Below are 24,252 nucleotides of genomic sequence, written 5' to 3' on the forward strand. Positions count from 1 at the left end.
CACACTGGTGGAGTGAATGACTTAACAGCTACTCCCTGATAGCGCCAAGGTTAGAACTGAAGCTTGTTTTCTTCAGTACCATTCAGCATTCATCATGTATTTCTCATCAGTATTATTCAAAAGATTTGGCCATCATGTATTATCTTACAAAATAAGGTGAACAAAGTTTGGATCTTGGTGTCCAATTGTTAAGTGCTGGTTTGTTCATTCATTTATATTTTCATCACATATTCATTTACTCAAGATACACTGTTTGGGGGGCACCTGGGTGGTTGTTGGTTGGGTGTCCAACTCTTGGTTTCAGCTCAGGTCATTATTTCAGGATTGTAAGATCAAGCCCTGTGTTAGGCTCCACGCTAAGCAGAGTCCACTTGAGATTCTCTTTCTTCCTCTCCCCCTCCTCCTGCTCTCTCTTTCTAAAATAAATAAATCTTAAAAAAAGAAAAGAAAAAGAAATATTGGTTGACCACCTGGTCTGTGTGCTAGGAACTCTCCCAGCCGTCTGGAATAGAACAGTGAATAAAACAGACAAAAATTATTAGGATGAATGACATTCTAGTAAAAAATATGCACAGTCTACAATCTTGATCCAATTTTTAAGTGTCTGGCATATATAAGCTATGTGTATAAGGTTGCATGACACATTGACATGTAGATTAATGGACAACTTTTAATTAATATATTTAATATGAAGACTAAGAAATGAGGTGGATGTAGTGAGAAGCCTTCCATAACAGATATATCCAAATGACTGTGGTGCTTTACAAGAGCCAGGCATTTATTCTGCTCATGTTTTCATGGCTCCATAGACTTGTTTTTATGGATGGTTTAGGACCACAAAGAAAACTGAGGTTATCACCATGCAGTTGCTCTACCATTTGTCCCTAACCTGATGAAGTAACTGATCCTAAGGATATCCAAAAGATTGTCACTCTGACTTTGATGGTCATTCAAAAACAGACTTATTCAAATGTTGAAGCCATGGTCGTGTCATGCTATAAGGATACCATCTTCTAAAGTGACTGATTTCTCCGGGACGGCAAACATTGACTGTATGAGCTTTGGTATGTTCATTTAAAAGCCGAAAGAAGGAATATAAAAGGCCAGTAAATCAGATAGGAAAGCAATTCAACCTTATCAGTAAAATAAATGCAAATTTAAATTGCATGTCATTTTAAACCCAATTAGAAAATATTTAAAAAGAAAAAGAAATACTTATTTTGTAGAGGCTTTTATAGGAAAGGAACTGTTTCACATTCACTATGGGAGGGTAAATTGTTAATACATTTTCAGAAGGGCAGCTTATTCCATATGGGAATATCATATGAACTTTTTTTTTTTTTTAATTCATATGAACTCTTCTTTAAAGTGGCCATACCCTTTTTTGAGGGCATAGTTGTGTCTTACTTGGGAAAAAATAATTTTCATAATATGTTTATTTTTAATCATAAGTAAAGCACAGTACTTATAATAGAAAACAGTATTAAATCTGTCCCTTTCTGTTCATCCTTGTAAACTTCTTGCCAGGCATAATCACTTTTAACCATTTTAGCTCTTTCTTGTGGTATTTACTTCAATTGTTCATATACTTCTACCAAGGGATTACCTTGCAAAGAATCTACCTTAGAAATATTACCAGGAATGGGTACAAAATTTAGATACAGGGATATTCATTCTGTTATTATTTATAATAAGAAAATCAAAAGCAACATTTGTATGGATTGTTTGAATAAATGATGGCCTAAACATACAACTGAATATTCAGTCACTTATATATAAATGGCATGGCAATAAATAAAAACACTTATAAATTCCATAAATGTATATGAGATTACCTTTGGGTAGAGACTGGTATCAAAGATGAATTTTTCTTTGTGTACCTCTTTGTGTATTTCTCTTAATTTCTCTTCAGTTCAAAATTCTCTTCAATAAATGTGTGTTTTCTTATAATCAGAAAAATGGATACTGCTTTAAGATTGAATCTTTTCTGTAATCTTGAGACTTTGATTTCATGTCATATAGTGTGGGGCAGTTTGCAAGAAAAGGATTGAGGGGATGTGCATGTTTTCATAAGACATATTTGGGAGAAATCACAAGACATATTTGGGAGGAATCATTGTTTTTGGTCCAATTCTGTGTGTGGGAAACTATTAATAAGGGTGATTATACAGCATCTGCATAACAGAAAGAAAATATTTGCACAACAGTCTACTTTAGTCACGGAATGCAATGGCTGTGGAGGTCTACACAGGAGAACTGACAGATGAATGGGGTACCAATGCTTAGCAGAAACACAAGGAGGAAAGTAGGCAAGACTGGGAGGTGCTAGAACAGCAACATGCACATCTAGGCAGGGTCCAGGGAAAGGGGGTGAGTTATATTCACCAAAAGCAGTATTAGCAACAGAATTAAGGAAAAGGGATTTTTCTGGATGGTCTCATGGTTTAGGACTGTGAAGAAAGATGTAGGTCGTCTGGGGCCTATTGACCTCACTCTGAGGATGCCTAAAGGGAAAATCTGCTTCATCAAGTTAGAATTAGAAATTCTGGGATGATCTCCTTGGCAGAACTAGGTAGGAGAGGAACAGAGGACAGAGTAAGGCACATCTGTCCTATAATGGACTTTGAGGGGGAAAGTGCATTGGTCTCATCCGACTTGAAGCAAAGGATTTGGGGGATATAACCATTTTGAGAATGCAAGAATATAGGGGTTCCAGAAGCAGCAAGCAGAAAATTTCAGATGAAAGCTCACCCAAAATGTACTAAGGTAGATTTAGGAGATGTTCTGAAGGATTGGCAAAAATCTCTTTGTGGCCTACTGACTTGTGGCCTTAGGCTAAGTATGTATAAAAAATTTTAAATATATATATTTTTGGATTGGGAGAGTATATGGTAGATAATTAATCTCCACTCAAATTTACATAATAAAAGTGTCCTCAGGGACGCCTGGCTGGCTCAGTGGTTGAGCGCCTCCTTTTGGCCCAGGGTGTGATCCTGGAGTCCTGGGATCAAGTCCCACATTGGGATCCCTGCATGGAGCCTGCTTCTCCCTTTGCCTGTGTCTCTGCCTCTCTCTGTGCCTCTCATGAATAAATATATAAATTAAAAAAAAATTGTCTTCAGAGTTGGGCATGGTTCATCTTGTGATCACATGAAAGTTATGTATATTAGGGTAAGTGAAGCAATATTGCCCCCAACCTCACTGACTTCCTATAACAAAGGTGTATTCCTCTTTTACAGGACAGTTTTTTGAGATGTAAGGCAGTTTTCCTCTGTGGACAAACTCACAGATCCAGGTTCCTTCTATTTTGGCAGGCCACCATCTTTAATACATAGCCTCCACATTGCCTAGTAAAGGGGAGAGAGAGAGAGAGTGGAAGAGTTTTGTGGCTAGATTTGGAAGTGGTATATGCATGCCTCTGGCGTGGACACAGTAATTGCCCCCCCCCCCACCTCACTACAAGTGCAGCTGGGAAATGCAGTGTTTCTGTGTGCTCCAAGAGAAATGGGATAGCAATGGTTCTCAACATGTGGCCCTGGATCAACACAATAAAACTTACCTGGGATCTTGTTAGAAAAGAAAGTTCATAGGCTCCACCACAGACTGACTGAATCAGGGGGCTCAAAAGTGTTTCCGCAAGCCCTTCAGGTGATTCTGATGTAATCAAAGTTGGAAAAGCATGGGGACAGGGGATTGTTTAGCCAGTCTCTTTTACGTGTTTTTTATTAATGTGTAAATGCTGCAGATTACATCTAGAGAGTGCATGTTCATAAAATTGTATAAGCTTTTGAGCATTGATACACCTACTCTACTGGGAAGTAAACACACAGTTTCTACAATGTGCAGACTTAAACATAGCATACCAATTTTAAACTTAATGCAATACACAAAGATGTCGGTAAGAACCAAATTGCATTTTTGAGCTTTCATATATGGAGTCAAGTAATTTTATACAGTTGTAAGCATTTATTTACTTAAAGGTTAAAAGGTTTAAAGATATCTAACCAAGGCTGAACCATCTGCAGAAAGTCAAAATAGACAAGCTTGAGTAGAAATGCTAAAGACAAATTAGAAGCAGGATCAAATAGACTGGCATGGGAATAAAACCCCAGGACAAAAACGACATAATCTTAAAGAGAAAGAAAAAAAATGGAAATGCAAAGAGTGAAATGTGGTAGGACCACTAGATATGAATAATTAGCAAGTTGCAATCATCATGGAGGACCTGTACCACGTGAAATGTGTTACAACTGTGAACAAAGCCAAGAGTAAAAGCATGAAATAAAAATATGAAAAGCTTCGATGCAAGTGGTTCTCTTGACCCACTCACTGAAATACCTTCTATATTATTAAAATGCTTATTGGGGGCGTGTCATTCAAAGCTAAAAGCTACAGACTTAAAAGCAGTTCAGCCATTGTCCACCCTAAATGGACCCCAGCATGAATCAGTGACTAGCATTTAATTACAGACACCCAAGAAATGCTTCCATAGCTGGAATACTGGACTCATTAAATGTTGTATCTTAAAACAATAAGACTATTCATTTGTTTAAAACAAACATATAAACTGGATTAATATTTCATTGACATTTTTAACATCTGCTAGAAAGGCATATGTCATGATGAATGTAGGTATTTTATTTCTAATCAGTTTATAAGTTATAAAAGTAACATAGGCTTGTGGACAAAAATGATCCATACAGATGGTTACAGAATAAAACGTAAACACTGTCCTCTTCCACATTTCTACGCTTCCCACACATAGCTACTGCCACTAGTTCCTTATGTTCTTCTTAGGCACAACTGCTACAGGTAGAGAGTCCCTGACCTGTATTTTAGGAATATCTCATTTAAAACAGGCATCTTAAAAAGCTGTCACAAATAAGGCAAAGACAACACACTTAAAATAACAGTGGAAATTGAGAGAAAGAGCTCAAGCTAGGGCCAAGAATAAAGTAAGCATATACATACACAGATGCTGGAATGTTGTAAAGCTCTTCACAATACTTTCTAGTAACAGAGTTGAGCATTTTTGCTGGGGTAGATTAAAAGGGTAAGGAATCAAAGGGAAAGAAATTAAACCTGTATATTGTTCATGGAAGCCAGAGGAAGAAAATTTGGATGCCTTCCAGGGAAGAATGGGGACCATCCTCACTTGTTCGTTGTTCTTCAGTTTCTTAGCTCACATCTCAAATGTAAATGGTGGCTTCTTGAATCTGTAGCCACATCTATTCCTTTGCTTGTTAATTTATGGTAGATTTATTGTCTACTGTGTGACATTAGCTCTGATCTCAAAGAGTTTATAACAGAGATGGAGAAAACAAGATGAGCACACACGAAACATTTGGAGAATAGTCAAAGATGGTATATAAAAAAGATAAACTGAATATAATTAAGTGCCAGCCTGCATGGTGCCATGAGCAACACTTAATTAAATTCAGGCCATAATCCATGTCCTGGTTCTAAGAAAAGAGCCTCCTACAATGTCGCATTTTCTACTGTAACCAATACCTGGAGTTCAGTCCAGTAATGTGATTTAACAATGACTATATTTCCATTCTCAAAAGGGAAATCTGTTGTTCTCGAAATGTGTAATATGTTTATATGTGTATACGTGTTGAAAAATACCTAGTTAGTTTCAGGGGAAGACAGGGTGGATTTGATTGCATTTAGTGATTGATTGTTCAGATTTAGTACCTCTGGGAAAAGATGTGATAGGATCATAAAATCTAGAGATAGAAGGCTGAGAAATCAGCAGGGTCAATCCCTTGCCTTCAGGTGGGATGGAACTCCTGACTGATCACCTAGCCAAAAAGTTACAGTGATATTCTTGTATATATTTTCTTCTTGCATATATTGAATCAGAGTACAGCAAGGCATCTGGAATTGGAACATTATAAAGCCATATGTGAGGCTCACTAATACAAAATGCCTGGAAGGAAACTAAGTTAATACATATGGCTTTACATTTATAAATGAAGACTCATCCATCATCAAAGACCCAGAATGATCGCTGCCGTGACATAAAAAAGAACTTAAGAGAGATATCTGTTTTCATTTGTGTACCATCCCTTCAACACAAGTAACTATGAGAAAGACATGTGTGCATTTCCTAGACTTGATCTGGGGTATGCAATGCATTTTACAAAGGGATTAAAGGGTCCGAGGTCTCTTAGACAAGACTATGCTATGCCAATTTCACATCAGAGACAACTTATGTTGTTGGAGTCTGCAGAAGAAGAGTACTTATGCATTATGCTAAGGCCATAAACAGTATTGGAGGTTCTTAAAAAAATTATAAGGGACAAAACAGCAGACAGCTCTGGAATGGAACCCTGTGGCTACACTCCAAATACTGCATGGTTTCCTTTTCTAGGAGAAAGAACATGCGGCTCAGACTCCATCACCTCACATATTTCATCAGAGAAGACGTTAACAAGAGAGCTTTTAAAAAATTGCATGATTAACAAAAGTGAAAGAGGAAACAGAATCCTCCCATAGTTTTCAATGTTTGTAGTATCTTCTTAGGATCTCAAAATCAAAGTTTCTTTCCTTTCCAATTTTGACCTTTTCTATTTGGCAGACGTTATTTATTTATTTTTTTCCAGCCTGTGTTTCTAATGGAGCTTGAAATTAACATAGCTTTTTGTTTACTTCCTAATTTGTGTGCCGCCATCATCAATGTTGTCAGCACAGTTCTGGGAATAGGGTTTGTTTACTGCTTCTGTTGAGCAAGCAAATAGAGAAATACAGAAAAGACTGTTCTGCTCATCCCATCCCAGTTCAGATCCCCCCTCCATTCACAGAAATGGCCTTCATCAAGAAGCCAATGACCTTCTCAGGTACAAGCACCACCAACCATCTTTAAGTGCTTGTCCTCAGTGACATTTCTGGGCTGCTTTTGACATAGCAGAGGATAGCCTGACCCTTTCCATTCCTTGTTAACAGGTGACCCAGAAACAGAACCTTTCCCTAGGCATCTCCATTCTTCAAAGGATCCCTTGCAGGATTTCTGGGTTCTTGTCTCTTCTCCTACTCCTTTGTAAGGTTACCTATTTTTGAGTTTTTCAGATGCATGCTATCTCTCTATATATAGGTGACATCCGATTCTACCTGTATACCTCTGATACTGCCTTGCCTTTTCATTTGGATGTATGCTTGTGCTTCCTGACCGTATCAAGTTCAGTTTGGGAAAGGGGACAGTGATATTTCTCTCCCCAGCAAGTGCAATTAAAACTTCACAATGAATCCTGGAAACAGGGTTTTGTTTTTGTTTTTTAAATTCTTCATGCTCTTTTGATCCCACACTTCTGTCCAAGATTCAGCTTCTATGGCTTTATTGCCAACATTCACCTTTTCACAAAGGGTTCTACAATCAGTAAATATATTTGGGAGGCATAAGAACCCTCTTTATCTATCCTTTGATGTGACATGGTTTTGCTTTAAAAAACAAACTATTTATTATTTTTCAACGTAAAATTCAGTGCCATTAAGTATGTTGACAATGTTGTGCAACCATCACCACTATCCATTTCTGGAACTTTTTCAACATCCCAAATAGGAATCTGCACTCACTCAACAATTGCCTCCATTGTCTCCAAACCCCCAGCTGCAGGTAACCTCCAGTCCACTTTCTGGCTCCGTGAATTTGCCTATTCTAAGTACCTCATATAAATGGAATCATATAATATTTGCTCTGTTGTGTCTGGATTGTTTTCTATTGGCATGTTCTAGCACTTGTCAGAATCATGTTCCTTTTGATGGCTGAACGATATCCTATCACATACACATCCCATTCTGCCTATCATGTATTGATAGATGTTTGGGTTGTTTCTACTTTTTGCCAGTGTGAATAATGCTGTGAATTTGGATGTACAAGGATCAGTGTGAGCCCCTGCTTCTACCTCAAAAGAGGGGTAGAAGGACCTTCTTTTGCTTTGCAAATTTCTCAACTTCATCCAGAAATAATATCCAGCAATTATTCATTTGTCCTGATCCACAGCTTGGGTTTGGTTATTGCTCCAGTTACTTATTGGGATTTCAGATCCATGCTTTACTCTTCTTGGCCTGCTCTGTTTGCATGAAACTACATTCCCCAGGCTCCCATGCCCTTTACCAGGCAGTTTTAACCAATGAGGCACTAAAAGGAGGCTGAGGGGGCAGAAGAAGAGAAAGGCCAGCTTATTTCTTCCTCTATCACCTTGCTTCTGGTGGCACCTTGGGCATGGCTGCATCTTCTTCTGGCTCCAGCTCCCACGAGGATAGGTCACTGGGGTTCCAAGTGCTGCCAGGCAACCTTGACTTGCAAGCTCTCACTCCTCTTTTGTACCCCAGGGAAGGTAGATGTGCCCCAGGGAGGGTAGATGCTTCCTCTGGCTGCTAATCTCTGTATTATCTCACTTTCACATCTGTGCTGCCAATTCCCTTCGTTAAGTTCCCTCTTCTAAATATAAATGGTATGGTTCCTGGGTTCTTGACTGGAACTTGACTATTAAGCATTCTATTGGGGAAAGATCTGGAATTTCTCAGGACGCAGAACCTATCTATAGCAGCGAATCCTAGCCGTCTCCAGTGTACCATCCCCTCAATAGAAGATTTAGCTGCGATTCCATTTCCATGCCTCCCTGGCAGTTCTGTGTGGCCATGGGAGCAAGTTCTGGCCAAAGTTATGTAATCAGATGTGCTGTGTGGCAAATTCTAAACCTTCTTTATAAGCTCCATACTTTCTGGCCCACTTTTGGAGCATGGACACAACAACTGGAGTTCCATTGTGGAACAAGAGGGCAGGGGCCACATCCTGGGGAAAGCAGGACTCAGAGCTAGAAGAATAGCTTGAGTCCTTGAGAACCCTGTGGAGTAAAACGACCACCACAGCCCTACCTCTGCAATTTTACATGAGAAGCAAATAAAATTCTCTTTTGTCTAAGCTGTTGCTATTTTGAGTCTGTTTGTTTACCGCAGCCAATCTGAATCCTTACAAATCAGAACCTATATCATGAGCTTGATTTCTGTCCCACACCGCTGATGAATTTTCCTCTGCCTTTTCTTACTAGATTAAAGCAAGGTCCTTGATCCTACGATCTTATTCTAAGTTTTGGACACCTCCTGTTTATACTGGGAATTGACCTATTATCATTTACAAATCTTTCAAAAAGCTTTATTCCCTTTAACAGCTTCTGCTTTGCTTATTAAATTTTCTCTGAAAGGGTGTGTGGGGGGGAATCCAACCCCTCACCCAGCCCATATCCAACCTAGAAAATGATTAGGGCCTTGGATGTTAGAGAATTTTTAATTAAAAGCTTGGGAACATTGTTCCTCAAGCATTAATAAAGCCAGTAAAATGGAGAATCAGCACAGCCTAACACCACAAGACAGACTGTTAGTGTCCTGGTCTGATGGCCCCTCTTCACAGAGCTGATGGGCTGTAACTGTACCTAATAGCTGCCAAGCACAGATAAATCTCACCTACACTTTACCCAAGTGGGCATCAATTAGAAATATGGACGTCTAGGATGATGGCTCTCAAACTTTATTGTGCATAAAAATCACTTGGGGGAACTTGTCTGAAATGAGGATACCCACCCTTCTGCTTGTGATTTAGATGGTCTGAAGCAGGGGCCACAAACCTGCCTGTTAAAAAGGACCCCAGGTGCCTCTAAAGCACATGGTCTATGGACCACACCATGTGCGATGCTGCTCCTGAGGAACTCATGAAGTCCTATAAAACAGCCACAAGTGGGGAGTGCTGTCATCGGCTGGGGGAGGGGCTGGAGAACATTAATGGACGTCTATTATGTTCCAGGGGCTCTTCTAGGAATTTTCCAGGCATCATCTTAGTTTATGCTTATGAGAACCTGTGTAACTATTAATAATGACTATTATTATTATCCTTGCTTTACAAGAGGCAACCTGAGGCTCAGAGAGATGAAGCAACTTGCCTGAAGTTGCAAAGTGGCTTCACAGCTGGGCATGTGTGTGCTGGATATATCCTATTTATTCCTCTAGTTTTGCTCTGTGCCTCTCCCAATACTCTGTATTTCTAGACACTGACCTGTAGTAACTGCATCCCAGGGTCCTCTGCCCTCCAGTTGGGTTGGGTCCTGCCATTGGGAGAGGACTAGGGGGAGGGAGGATTGATTCCCCAGCATCACTCACTGCAGGTCATACCATAGTTCTTATCAGTGGCTCTTGCTATCTGATTGTCTCTTTCCATGCTCCTGTAACTATTCCCTCTTCTTGCCCCTTCAGGTCTAAGGCTGATAACTGGTGTCCTTCCCCTTCTACCTAGGATGAAGTAGGATGCTGACCATTTTTTTTTTCACAGCTTGCCCAAAACTTTGTAAATACAATTATTTCTTTATTAAATTCACTTCCAAATAACCCCATTTGAACGTTTCATCTGTTTCCTGCCAGGAATCTGACTGATACAGTTTGTGTGGCTCCAAAGTCTTCCTCTTCCCCCTGTTCTATACTGCCTATATCATTCCCCTGGTGATGATGGAGGATGGTGGTGCTGGTGCTGCTGGTTGTGGTGACGATGATGATGATGAAGCCGGCAACAATGACCACACCTGCTGAGCACTTACATACAAGTTGTGCTGAGTGCTTCACATGGACATTCTTATTTATTTTCCACAAGTACCCTAGGTATTAGGCCCTGTTTTACCTCCATTGTATAGAGGAGGAAAATGAAGACCAGTATGATTAAGTAGTAGAATCCAGCGGAGCCACTAAGGGGTGGTGCTGAGGTACATGGGCAGTACTTACTCCTTCTACCAGTGTCACTGCCATCATGTTACTTCCCCGGCTAAATCTGTGTGAATAAAATTCATAAAAATAAAGATGTTGAATGAAAAGCCTAGATCACTTACATTTTAGGCTTGAATTTGAAAAAAAAAATGCATTTCATTCCAAAAAGGAATATGGTGCTCTGTAATAGTTTTCTTCTCTTGAGCACAACTCAGTTCAGACCTTTCCATAGCCCATGTGGCAGGTTATGATGGCTGCCTAACACCTTCCAGCCTCTCCCTGTATTCCTCGGCATACTGCTTATCATGGTGCTACATAAATGTGCCTAGAATGTATTCTGAATATGGTCACATCTCTGGAAATTATCAATATAATTCAAGGATTACTGCTAAAATAAACCAGAATTCTAGGATAAGATCTTTTTTGACTCCCAAATCATTTTTCTAGCCTTAAGTGCAACTATTCCCCTATATAATCAGAAGTCTATAAGATCAAACTGTATGCATGATTGAGCCACAGTCTTTGAATATGTCTTATGCTCAAAACATATGGGCCTTTACTTATGGGGTTCTCATTGCTTGGAATTCTACTAATTCCAAAGAGACGTCCCTTATCACCTTTATTTAGCTCTTGGGTCTCTGATGACATTACTTCCATATTTATTGTCTGGCTCATGCTTAAGGAAACTAATTCTGCTCTTACCTGCTAAGCCCCTTCTATGCTCCTGACACTCAGTATAGCCCTGCATCCATGGAACAAAACAGACTTATTCCCTGCACTCATAGAATTTACTTTCTGGTGGCAGGGACCACTGGAGGTACTAGAAGAATAATTTTTGAAGGAAAGAAATCTTTGAGGCTTCTCCTGCCTTCCTTAAGGAAAAGTGAATCTCCATACTCCAGATGTTTTTTGTCACTTCCAGGAATAGGGATGGGAAGAAGCACTACCATTTTGTCTAAGCTATTTCTTCTGTTCAGAAATCTTGTCTTCTCTCTATATACCTCATTAGTTTCTTTTTATCCTTTCTCCCCAGCAACTGCCTCTCCAGTTTGAAAAGAAACCCTCCTTCCTTTATAGAGTCTCCTTTAATTCCACTTATGCCTCAGTCCTAATATGACTGGTTTATCTGCTTATCTCTCCAGTGGTGGGAATGAGGTATTCGACATCTACTCTACTTTGTTTCTAACATCTTCATTGTACTGCAGAAGCTAGTAAGCTAAAGTACTGTATTTTCCAGACTCCCTTGCAGCTAGATTGTAAGTTTGACAAATTACTCTTTTATGAGATTTTCATAGAGAAAGCAAGTTGGAGGCTGGGTACCCCCAGTGGTGGAGACACTGCATTTTTCTGTGGCAGATCTCTTAGGGACAGCCATTACTCCAAGGGTCCAGAATCCATTGCAATGATGGATCTCCCTTATCCCTGGATAACAGCTAAGGCGTTGTGCTCTTCAATGATTTCCCTGGTACTCTCCTGAATTCCTACCTTCTTCATTGAGACAGAGAGAGTAACTGACCTTGCAAGGCCAGATGGGTATTGTTTGGGAGTCATTTCTAGAATTCTCAGAGAACCTGGGCGTCCCCTAGCCCTTCCAATGATTTTGTAAGTATCTAATTCCCTACATTTAATACTTACTGCATAAAACAGAGTATTTTTTACCTCCCACATTTGAACCCTGACTAATGGCTCTACCAGGTAGAGACTTGTTGATGGAAGGGTATCTTATTTGTATCTGGTCTCTAAAATAGTGCCTGTTGCATAGCAGAAAGACTGTAAAGCATGCTGATATCAATAAGGAGTTTATGAGTCCAATCATGTGACAAATAATATCTAACTTTGAACTCATTTAATTTTCACACTGTCCTATAAGGTGGGAATAATTTGCTTCGTGTTGCAATAGGCTTAGAGAGATTTAGCAGATTGCTCAAAGAATCTGCTATATAACTTGGTATCTGCTACCAGATTTATTTATTTATTATTTTTAAAGATTTTATTTATTTATTCATGAGAGAGAGACACACACACACACGGAGAGAGGCAGAGACATAGGCAGAGGGAGAAGCAGGCTCCATGCAGGGAGCCCGATGTGGGACTCGATCCTGGGTCTCCAGGATCACGCCCTGGGCTGAAGGCGGTGCTAAACTGCTGAGCCACCCAGGCTGCCCTACTACCAGATTTAAACTCACCTTTTCAGTCTTCAAAATTCTTGCTCCTTTTACTATGCCACTGCCTTCTTATAACATTAAAGGTATTTCACAAGAAAAAAACAGAAAATATATGACTATCTTACTGATTTATTGAAAACACTATCATAGGGCTGAAAAATTTGACTCCTGAGGGTAAGGATTACTTTCCTAAAATAGTCTGTTTCCTACTGTGTGTGTTAGATATTGTGGGAAGTGGTCTATAGTGGTCCCTGGAATATAACTCACCCTCATGCCTTTGCTGTTATAGTCACAAAGTGGTCAATAGAATGTTTGTGGGCAAACTAAGACGTTGTTAAAGATACAGACCTCACAATTTTAATTTTCCCTTTATTAAGAGCCATTGTACAAAACCATTAATGGAAGTATTTAAGAGATTCCTTCCTGTCACATGCCTTTTGTGGAATTTAAGGGAGACACTTTCTATCACAAACATTCATACACCCAAATTAGAAAGCCCATATAGAACATAAACCACTTTATGGCCCCATATTGACATATTAATTAGTTCTGAACACTGATGGCATGCAGGTGTGAGAACAGCAGGGAGGAAAATTAGATAATCTCTTGGTAATTTGCTAGTTTACAAATTGAGAGAGGTATTCTGGGTTTTCTTCACTTATATTTCTCCACTTGGCCAAATATAGAATGACTGAGATGGTGATTATGGCATTCCTCCAACATATTAAATGTTGAGACTGGTGATCTATCGGCAACCTGAAAGTGCCAATGCTCATCAAGAAGTATGTGGAGATTAATGAAGTCATTCTTTTTCTAGAGAAAGAATGTTATATTGGGACCATTTGGGATAGCAGACAGGATATATAATAAGCAATTTCAAAGAACAATATGATTCCTCCACAAAGAATATGGTACCTGGGGATTGGATGAAGCAGAGAGGGTTAGCTTACACATCTTCATCAGAAACATCTCCTGTGACCTCATTTATTGCATTTTCTCCCTGTCTGAAATATTCACTCCTAATTGACATGATTTGATGGGAAGAACAAATGCTCTAAATTTATAAGGCAAGTCTAGGTGACTGAAAATAAGACATGAACTCTGAGGTTCCTGAGTACTTGGAACTGATACAGAGGCATCTCGGCCTCAACTCCCCCAGAAGACATTCCTCTTTTGATTTTCTTAGTTGGCTAATCTTTCTCCTCCAGCCTTTGACTAGGACCCTTCCTCTGTGGAACTGTGCTTTTCTTAGCTCTTCTCTCTGTCCCTAGGAAAGCCACCTTTTCATCTGATTTCAAACAATCTCCTCTGTGTTATTTATTTTATTTTATTTATTTTATTTTTATTTTTATTTTATTCATGAGTGACACGGAGAGAGAAAGAGGCAGAGACACAGGCAGAGGGAGAAGCAGGCTCCATGCAGGGAGCCTGATGTGGGACTTGATCCCAGGGTCTCCAGGATCACGCCCGGGGCTGAAGGCAGCATTAAACCGCTGAGCCACCCGGGCTGCCCCTCCTCTGTGTTTTTAATCACAAAGCTTTTTCTCTAATTTCCTTTGATATCTACAATCAAATGCCCAACAGCATGTCAACCATTTTTGCTTTTATATCTTACGCTTAATATGTCCAAAAAGCAATTAATTATCTGTCTCTTCTTCAGTGTTTTGTCTTTAGTACCATCTTATGATGCTTCTTATATTCAGGCTTGAAATCGAGTGGCCTCCTCAGTCTTATTTGCTTTAGAAAAGGCTTGCAATATGCTATTTCTTCTTCATTCTTGAAATCACTACTCCTGGGATCCCTGGGTGGCGCAGCGGTTTAGCGCCTGCCTTTGGCCCAGGGCGCAATCCTGGAGACCCGGGATCGAATCCCATGTCGGGTTCCCGGTGCATGGAGCCTGCTTCTCCCTCTGCCTATGTCTCTGCCTCTCTCTCTCTCTTTCTGTGTGACTATCATAAATAAATAAAAATTTAAAAAAAAATCACTACTCCTTTACAAACACTCACCATCTCATATCTGGATTGTTTTTTCTAAGTAATCTGTACACCCAAAGTGGAGTTCAAACTCACAACCTTGAGATCAAAAGTTGCATGCTCTACTGACTAAGCCAGCCAGGTGCCTCTCTGGATTATTTTAATAACCATTTAGAGTTCTTATAACAGTCTTGAGACTCCTATTGGGGTCTATATCTCCAATCCTTACCATTCTTTAAACTGACTATATTCCCTATCCTGTGCTTTTCATCACCATTATTTATTTATTTTATAACTGGAAGTTTGTACCTCATAATCCTGTTTATCTATTTCATACTCTCTCCTCAGGCAACCACCAGTTTGTTTTCTGTATTTATGAGTCTGTTCCTGGTTTTTGTATGTTCTTTTGCTTTTTTAGTTTCCAGATATAGGTAAAATCATTTATAATCCAGTAATTCCACTGCTGGATATTTACCACCTAAAAAACCCCAAAAACATGAATTCAAAAAAATACATGCACCTCTATGTTTATTTATTGCAGCCTTATTTTGAAAGCTACCTAAGTGCCTACTGAAAGATGATTGGGTAAAGATGTGGTATATATACAATGGAATATTACTTAGCCATAAAAAAGAATGAAATTTTGCCATTTGCAACATGGATAAACCTAGAGAGTATTATGCTAAGTGAAATAAGTCAGTTCTTAGCATTCCTTTTTTTTTTTAATTTTTTTTTTTTTTAGTTCTTAGCATTCCTTAAAGCTCAGACCAAGTCTGAGCTCATGAATATTTGTGTGACCCCATCACCCTCAACTTTGCTTTGTTCTCTAAGCCCTCAGGGTCTTTATTACATTTAATGACATACTGTCCTTGAACATTTATGTGGATTAGTCTTTTCTCCTCCATGTGACTATGTCTATACCTCTCTTCCACAACTGCTACTGCCCTCCCTTACATGACCATCTCCTGCTATAGCTTCTATTGAAACTTTTATAAAGTAGATATCCAGGTAGGACATGCTCTATGTTTTTTTTTTTTAAAGATATCAAATAATTTTATCTAAAGTGTATAATTGGGGACGTTGAGGGTTAGAAAGATTAAATGACATGCCTAAGGAGGCACATCCAGCAAGAATGTGGTTCCTAGGTCAGGCTAACATCAAAACTGCTCTTCCCAGACTCGACTCCCAGATGACATGCAGAATGAGTACAGGCAAACTCAGTTACCTTGGTTTGGTATTAAATAACAATATTCTCATATTACTACTAAGGAATCTTGTCTTTTCTTAAGATAACTGAACCAAACTGAGAGACAAGAAATATTTAGAATTTGCAACCATAAAGAATAGATTATACCACACAGATATAGTAGTAATTTATCAGTTATCTAGGATTCAGATGTGGTACATTATTCTTTGATATATACAGCTCAGTATGGAGGAAGAACTGAGTAAGGGAGACCTGCTACACACCATACATGAGCAGCCACCTCTGCCAAAACTGATCGATACTTCTGATGGGGGCACCATCCATTGAAAGACTCAGCCTGAGAGCTTCACGGCCAACACCAGAATGAAGAGGTCTAACTGGTTAGAGATTTCTGGTACCACCTTCTTTTTGGCATGATTTACCCTCAAAACACTGGGACAGGTGTGGAGGGGCCAAATTTCAAAATAAGAAGAATAGTAATAAAGATACTGGCATTATCAACTTATTTTTCTGCCTAATGATGTGAAAAACAAGTAAACAAAAACTCCATAATTAGTTAACATGATGTTGGGCTAAAATTTTCCATGCCACACGCTTTGCACATATAATGCAAGGTTTGCAACAGAGGTGTGAAAACCAGTTCGATTACCTTTATCTCTCAGTCAGATAGAGACCATGTAAAAGTTGGGAGCTTGTGTTTAAAGATTTCTTAAAAAAAAAAAAAAAAATCAAGTGTTGGTGATGATGTGGAACATCCAGAATTCTCATATACTCCTGGAGGAAATACTTATTGATACAATCACTTTGAGACATTGGAGGAATCTACCAAAGCTGAATATGTACGTACAGATGAGTTATGTCCACCCCCACCCAGCCCCAAATTCCTATGTTGGAAGTTCAAACCCTCATTACTTTACAGTGTGACCATATTTGGAGACAGGATTTTAAGGAGGTAACTAAGGTAAATTGAAGTCATATGGCTGAGCCCTTATCCAATATAACTGGTATCCTGATAAGAGGAAATTTGGACACATACAGAAAGAAGGCCATGTGAAGACAGAGGGAGAAGTCAGTCATCTATAAGCCAAGGAGAGAGGCTCAACCTTACTGACACCTTTATCTCAGACTTCCAGTTTCCCAAACTGTGAGAATATGTTTCTGTTGTTATGCCAGCCAGTTTGTGGTACTTGGTTATAGCAACCTGAGCAAACCAATACATCATACCTCTCCAATGACTCAGCAAATCCACTTCTCGTATGCACTGACTGAAATAATTTTATCACTCAAAGACACGTTTAATAATATTAAGCAGCCTGGGTGGCTGTATGTTAACTATACTGGAATTTAAATAAAAACTTTGAACAATTATTTAAAAATAAGTAAGAATAGGGCAGCCTGGATGGCTCAGCAGTTTAGTGCTGCCTTTAGCCCAGGGCATGATCCTGGAGACCTGGAATCAAGTCCCATATCGGGTTCTCTGCATGGAGCCTGCTTCTCCCTCTGCCTGTGTCTCTGCCTCCCTCTCTCTCATTCTCTCTCTCTCTGTGTCTCTCATGAATAAATAAAATCCTTAAAAAAATAATATTCAGAACATCCCTTTTTACAGAGCACTCTCAAACTGGAAACTACCCAAATGCCCGTGAACTGCAGAATACATAAATAAATTGTGATATGTTCACATGTTGAACAATTTAGAGCAATGAGAATAAACAGCCCAAAACAGCAGACAACAATGTGAACAAATTTTAAGTATAATGTTGAATGAAAGAGGTCAGACACAAAGAGTACATAATTGATGATTCTATTTATGCAATGAACAAAACCAGATGATGCTATTCTTTACTATCAGGACTTAGAATAGTGTTCATCCTTTGAGGGGAAGCAACTGGAAGGAAGCAGCAAGGAGGACTTCTGGGATACTAGTCATGTTCTATTTCTCAGTCTGGGTATTATTTCATAAGTGTGCTCCATTTGTGAAAATTCAGTGACCTATACAGTATACACACACACACACATTAATGGAAAAGTTTTAGAAGGAGATTTTCTATTAAGAAAGCTTGGCATGAGTCCATGACAGCCTCACCTGCCTCTATTTGCTTGGGGGTAGGGGAGAGAGAGAGAGGAAGGGCTACTTCCTGATCCCAAGTCTCGCAAGGAGGCTTCAAGATCACTCTGAACTTGGTGTGTGTCTCTGGGGGACAAAGTGAAACATCTGAAGAGCCTGTACCTGTGGCTTGCTAACTGCTCTGGTGGCAGACCAAACAAAAGATTTTCATGCTAGGGACAGTCTGCCCTTGTTTGGCAGGGCAAGGACTACATAAGCATTTCCCATGGGCCAGATGTGGGCCATCCCACAGGAGACAGCTGGTGTGGAGAAGCTAAGACCTCTCCAAAAGGGCACTTAAAAGGTAAAAACACAACTCAAGCTGAAATGCTACTGAAGAAAAATAAACTTGTGGAAGAACACGGACACATTTTCTCTTGTCAAGGGAATCACAAGCGAGTCATTTCTAGCACAGGGGTGGTGGGGTGGTAGTGGTATCTAAAGAACCCATCAAGACTAAATATCTATCAGTCCTTAAGAGTGAGGGCTGGGGGCAGCCTGGGTGGCTCAGCGGTTTAGTGCCACCTTCAGCCCAGGGCCTGATCCTGGAGACCTGGGATCGAGTCCCACACCAGGCTCCCTGCATGGAGCCTGCTTCTCCTTCTGCCTGTGTCTCTGCCTCTCTCTCTCTCTCTCTCTCTCTCTCTGTGTCTCTCATGAATGAATAAAAAAAAAAATTAAAAAAAGAGTGAGGGCTGGCTCATACTAGTATTTGTCAAATAAGAACTTTCCTGATCCACATACTTTCCTCAATTTGCTCTAATCAAGAAAAGGCTAAAAACCCCTAGTTAGCAAGGGAAGGAGTTCTATGGGGCACCAGGCAGCAGAATGTGGCCCGTTTTCCCATCATGTTCTACACTGAGAGAAAAAACATTAAAACTTGAATTTTAAGTCATAGGTCAGTCATCAGGACCCTGGTAAAAGTTGTAGCCCATTGAAAAACAGTTAAAATTACAAAGAAATTTCCAAGAGATTACAAATTGATCTTATCCTCACAAAACTTATACCTAGAAAGCCTACTTCTCTCAGTACTCTAAATCACTCTTGGGCTAGATCAACCCCACTTCTTCAGTAGAGTAGACCAGTGTTAAGCAGAGGTAGGAGTGATGGAGAGGGAAGAACTGACAACAGCCCTAAAGTTTTTCCCTTGGTTGATCAGAAGACTCTGATCAATAATCAAAACATGGATGCAGGAGAAAAGAGCGTGCTGGGTGGTAGAGGCAATATGTGAGTTCAACTTTAATGTACCATGTTGGTGGTGCCTCTGGGCTATGATTGAAGTAAAAATTTCCCTTGGATAGCTGGGAATTGAGGAAGGAAGTTTGGAAGAACTAGTTCAGATTAGAATAATCGGTGTAATGATTCAGTTCATGTCTGAGGGGTAGATGTGGTTTCCCAAGGAGAATATTTGGAACTTAATTTTATGAGAAATGAAGAGTAGAGTAGCCTGTAAAGACATAGTGAAGTAGGTAAGAAAGAGTGATTTTCCTGAAGGTGAAGAAAGAGAGAGTCCCTTGAAGAAAAATGGGACCAACAGTGGAAAAATTCTACAAATGTGAGGGAAAAGAAATACTGAGAAGTATTCACTTAACACCAGAGGACTCCAGGGATCCCAGAATGATCACCTTGTGAAAAGAAGTTGGGGAGCAAGCCAGAAAACATAGAACTAGGGAACAAATGGGACATGAGAAAGCCAAGATAATCCTTACACTATTCTAGAAATCCGGTGACAAGGAGGGCAAAAGTTTAAACACAGAAAAGGTTAAGGGAAGGGATTCTTTTTGTGTACTATGGACTTCTCAACATGTTCCAAACTAAGAAAGAGAGAAATCCATTAAAATTAGAATTTTAAGTCATAAGTCAGCCTGGTGGCTCTTGGTGGAAGCTGTGGCCGGGGAAAAGATAGTTAAAAATCACAGAGAAATTTTTCGAGGAGTTATAAATTGAAGTTTATTTGGCAGTCTGGAGAAGCCTATGGATTCCTTCTCAAGAAGCTATTTAAACGCAAAAAGGGAATATATAAGATTATAAAATAAACAACTTATATTGAAAAACACCTTAGATAGTTTAAAAAATTTGTGGGTGGAACAATACATGTGTTTCTTTATTGATGCATTAAAGAATAAGATTTATTGGCAGAAATAATAACTTTTGTAATTTGACAGTAGTGATGAGTGCAAATGATATTTCAAGAATGCTTCAACAAGTTTTATGTGATTAAGAATTACTTGTGATTCTAGTGACAGCGTCACATAAACTGCTAAGAGTACTGAGGTTTTGGGCAGCCGGGTGGTTCAACGGTTTAGCGGCACCTTCAGCCTAGGGCCTGATCCTGGAGACCCGGGATCGAGTCCCACGTCGGGTTCCCTACATGGAGCCTGCTTCTCCCTCTGCCTGTGTCTCTGCCTCTCTCTCTCTGTGTGTGTCTCTCATGAGTAAATAAATTTAAAAAAAAAGAGTACTGAGGTTTTGTTGTATTCATGATAGAAAGAAATGTTAGAATTTCAGTAAAAAGTTGACTAAAAAAGGTAGATCTTATATGTAATACATATTCTGTACAATATTATCTATACATATACCCAAATTCATCAACCCCACTAAAATCTTTCCATGGCTCTGTTGGAGGAGAAAGGGATCCAGAAATCTTAGGTTAAGAACATTCAGCTAAGAGAAAGAGGTGGCTTGTTGCTTTCATTCTTTTTTTAAAGATTTATTTATTTGAGAGAGAGAGAGAGGGAGTGCACACAGGCAGGGGGAGGGATGGAGGGAGAGAGAAAAATCCTCAAGCAGATTCCTGGATGAGTGCAGAGCCCAACACAGGGCTCAATCTCATGACTTTGAAATCATGACCTGAGCTGAAATCAAGAGTCATTGCTCAACTGATTGAGCCACCCAGGTGCTCAGACCACTGCTTGTACTGCGCTTTTTCTGTCTGAAAGACTCTTCCAACCTGTTCTTCACATAACTGACTCCTCATCCCTTGTGACTCAGCTTAAATATTACTCAGAAATGCTTTCCCAGAAGCCATCTCTGAAAGAGGCCTTCCGCCATTAAGCTCTATGGTGAGCTCCATAATGGCTGAGCTTGTGCCTGTCTTGATCCTCTCTGTAGCCCTGTGCCTACCACCTCTCTGTAGCCCTGTGCCTACCACATAATAAGCTCTATATAAACAGTCTTTAAATGAGCCATTGGATAGGGAGCAACTGAAGAGACCTGGGCTATATTCATGCCAGTAAACAGTGCTTCAACTTTCAGTGTGGTATGGATTTTATTAAGACTGTTCCCCGACTTGTTTTGGAGTTGTTGGAAAGCCAAACACCCTGCTTACATGAAAATGTCTGCAATAGAATTTAGCCATTCTTCAAGCACTAGGAGGACCCCCTCTCTGGTCTAGACTGAATCAAATAAAGCAAGACAAGAATGTCAAATTCTGGGCTGTGCTATGACTATTCACATTCATGTGGGCTGTAGGCAGTGCCTAGGAAATCCACAGGTGATGCATCTACAAAGTCAGTATTCAGCTATCATTTCATTTCTAAGCAACACAAGTGATGGAAGAGATACTCATCTAGCATTCAGGAACATGACTTCTAATTCCGATTTTTTAGGTTTAACTGAGTGATCTTAAGCACGTCAACCTCTTTGAGCCTTAATTTTTTTTCATCTTACAAATGGCAATTTTAAAATATCTGCTATGGCAGAGAATGCACCTACCAAGCAAAATCCATTCTTTCCTTTACTCTGAATAGAAGACTGGACTACAATTCCAAATTTCCCTCAAGGCTCATGTGGTTAGGTGATTAAACCTTTGCCAACAGAATGTAAGTACTAGTGTTGCTTGTAATCTGTGTTTACTTGGTCAAGGCCCTTTACTTCCAGGTTGGAATGTCAAGGACCAGAGAAATCTCAAAAATGGCTTATTAAAGGTAGGAGAGCAGTTGTCAGCTTGGATCCCTAAATGATTGTGCAAAATAGTCATTCCTTGATCTGTAGCCTTTGCCTAGGGTTGTTGAGTAAGAGAGAATTAAGCCACTAGCTTTTCAGAATATATTTGTTGCAGCAGGTAGCATATTTGTGACTAATACACATGTTCTATCTATTTTATAAAATTGTGAGACAGAGTTCTAATGTATGGAAAGAGCTTTGAAAGGTAGCAAGTACTCTGGAAGTTCGTCATCAATTTTTTTTTCCCTAGCTTTATTGAGATGTAGGTAACATACAACACTGTATGCTTCAGGTATGCAATGTAACAATTTGATGCACGTATATATTGCAAATCATCACTATTGTTAATAGAGAAAAGTGCGTATTAGAGTGCCTGACACATACTTATTATTTATTTATTGAATTAATGAATAAACATCTTGCTGATAAAAAGCCTGAGATTAAAAAAAGATTCTATCCAACACAACTACACTTGGCAAAATACTTGTTGGCCAGGGAAAACCTTTAATCGATTCACCTGAGCTCATACAAGTAAAATCAAACTCCTAGATAATGAGCTTCTTTCAAGAAGATTCTTGTTTTTCTTTTTCATAGTTTTCCACCAAAATAAATTATAAAATATTATGCATTTTGAAAAAAGGGAAAATAGACCCTTAATCTCATCATCCAAATACATTGCGTTCCAACTACAGCCATGTCTATTTTTGGTAGAGGTAAACTTGTTTTTTCTTATTTTTATTTTTATTATTTTTAAAAATATTTATTTATTTATTCATGAGAGACACAGAGAGGCAGAGACATAGGCAGAGAGAGAAGCAGGCTCTTCGCAGGGAGCCCAATGCAGGATTCAATCTGGATTCTGGGATCACGACCTGAGTTGAAGGCAGCCGCCCAACTGCTGAGCCACCCAGGCATCCCTTTTTATTTTTAAAATAAATTTTAATTTGTACTTGGTAAGGAAAGCACAGACTTGGTAATTCTCCAGAAGTGATTCCATCAAAAAACCACCTAATACTTCTAACAGTTCCAATTTAATTTTGCCAAGGGGTTCCATTCTTATTAAAAAGTATACCAGGGAGAGGAGGTGATTTTCATAAGAAAGTATGTGGGGGTGTTAATTCTCGCTACAATTAGGGTGATCAAGATCGCAAATGTCACAATCTTTCCACTTGCAATTTAAAAGCTATCTTGTGGGTCTTACAAAAGTTACATGGAGAGCAAATGAGTGTATACAGATCTTTTTCAAGGATATAAATGAATTCAATGATTAATGCAACAAATATTTATTGAGTTCCCACTATGTTTTAAGCAGAAGGTGAACCATAAAACATAGTCTCTATCCTTGAAAAAATTAAAGTAGGAATGAAAGACAAGACAACACACTGTGGTGATCTCAGAGGACAAATGAGGCCAGGAGCAGTAGCTGGAGAAAATGAGACATGGCATCTGGCTGGGGATCTGGCAGGTAATGGGGCAGACAGTGGTCCAGGCTCCCCAAACCTGTGGACCAGAATCAAGAGAAGAAAGCGCATGGTATTCATGGGAATGCAAGTTATTCTGATAGGACATTAAGAGAGCCACTGGTGGTGAATGTCTAAGAATGAGAAGTAGAGGTCAGATCATGAAAGAGTGGATAGACTTCCATAGAGCAGTGATGGTGTTTGTTCTGTGCTACCTAGGACAGCACCTAGTAAACAGGCATTCCACCTGTGTTTGTGGAATGAATTAACCTACATCATGCTACACAGTTGACCCATAGTGCTTGGCTTCTCATTACAAAGGAAGAGTACACACAGCTGTGAAAGACAACTATTCCTCTTTCTAGAGATTGCACCTATGATGGTGCTTATTGCCATGTTGGGTGTGCCACGTGACCACCTCTTGCTTCTCACCTCAGGGATGCTGTTTTACTACTGGTAGCCCTGAACTGCTAAATAGTAGGGTCAGACACATTGAACCCTAATCTGCAAAATGTCCCCTTAGCTCAATCTCATTTGTTAATGGCATCAAGAATTTCACACATGTATCTTCTCAGGACATGCTTGCAAATTTGATGTATTCATGCCACTTCCAATTCCCAATCCTAAAGGCAGAGAATCGAGGCAGGTG

General features: G+C 39.5%; 1 protein-coding gene across 4 annotated transcripts in view; it reads right to left on the reverse strand.

The window, feature by feature from the left end:
• SAMD12 (sterile alpha motif domain containing 12) overlaps positions 1–24,252 on the reverse strand; it is a 378,425-nt gene that overhangs the window by 97,088 nt on the left and 257,085 nt on the right. Inside the window, exon 5 of one of the 4 annotated variants that reach the window (XM_055314075.1) lies at positions 3,305–3,347. The exons of the other annotated variants lie outside the window; for them this stretch is intronic. Coding sequence (XP_055170050.1) covers positions 3,325–3,347 — 23 coding nt within the window. The 3' untranslated portion in view covers positions 3,305–3,324. Of the gene's footprint in view, positions 1–3,304; positions 3,348–24,252 lie in introns of those variants that run through there. 4 annotated transcript variants of the gene reach the window in all.

Source organism: Nyctereutes procyonoides, unplaced genomic scaffold (genome assembly GCF_905146905.1).
Source record: "Nyctereutes procyonoides isolate TBG_1078 unplaced genomic scaffold, NYPRO_anot_genome, whole genome shotgun sequence".
NCBI classification, from domain to species: Eukaryota; Metazoa; Chordata; class Mammalia; order Carnivora; family Canidae; genus Nyctereutes; species Nyctereutes procyonoides.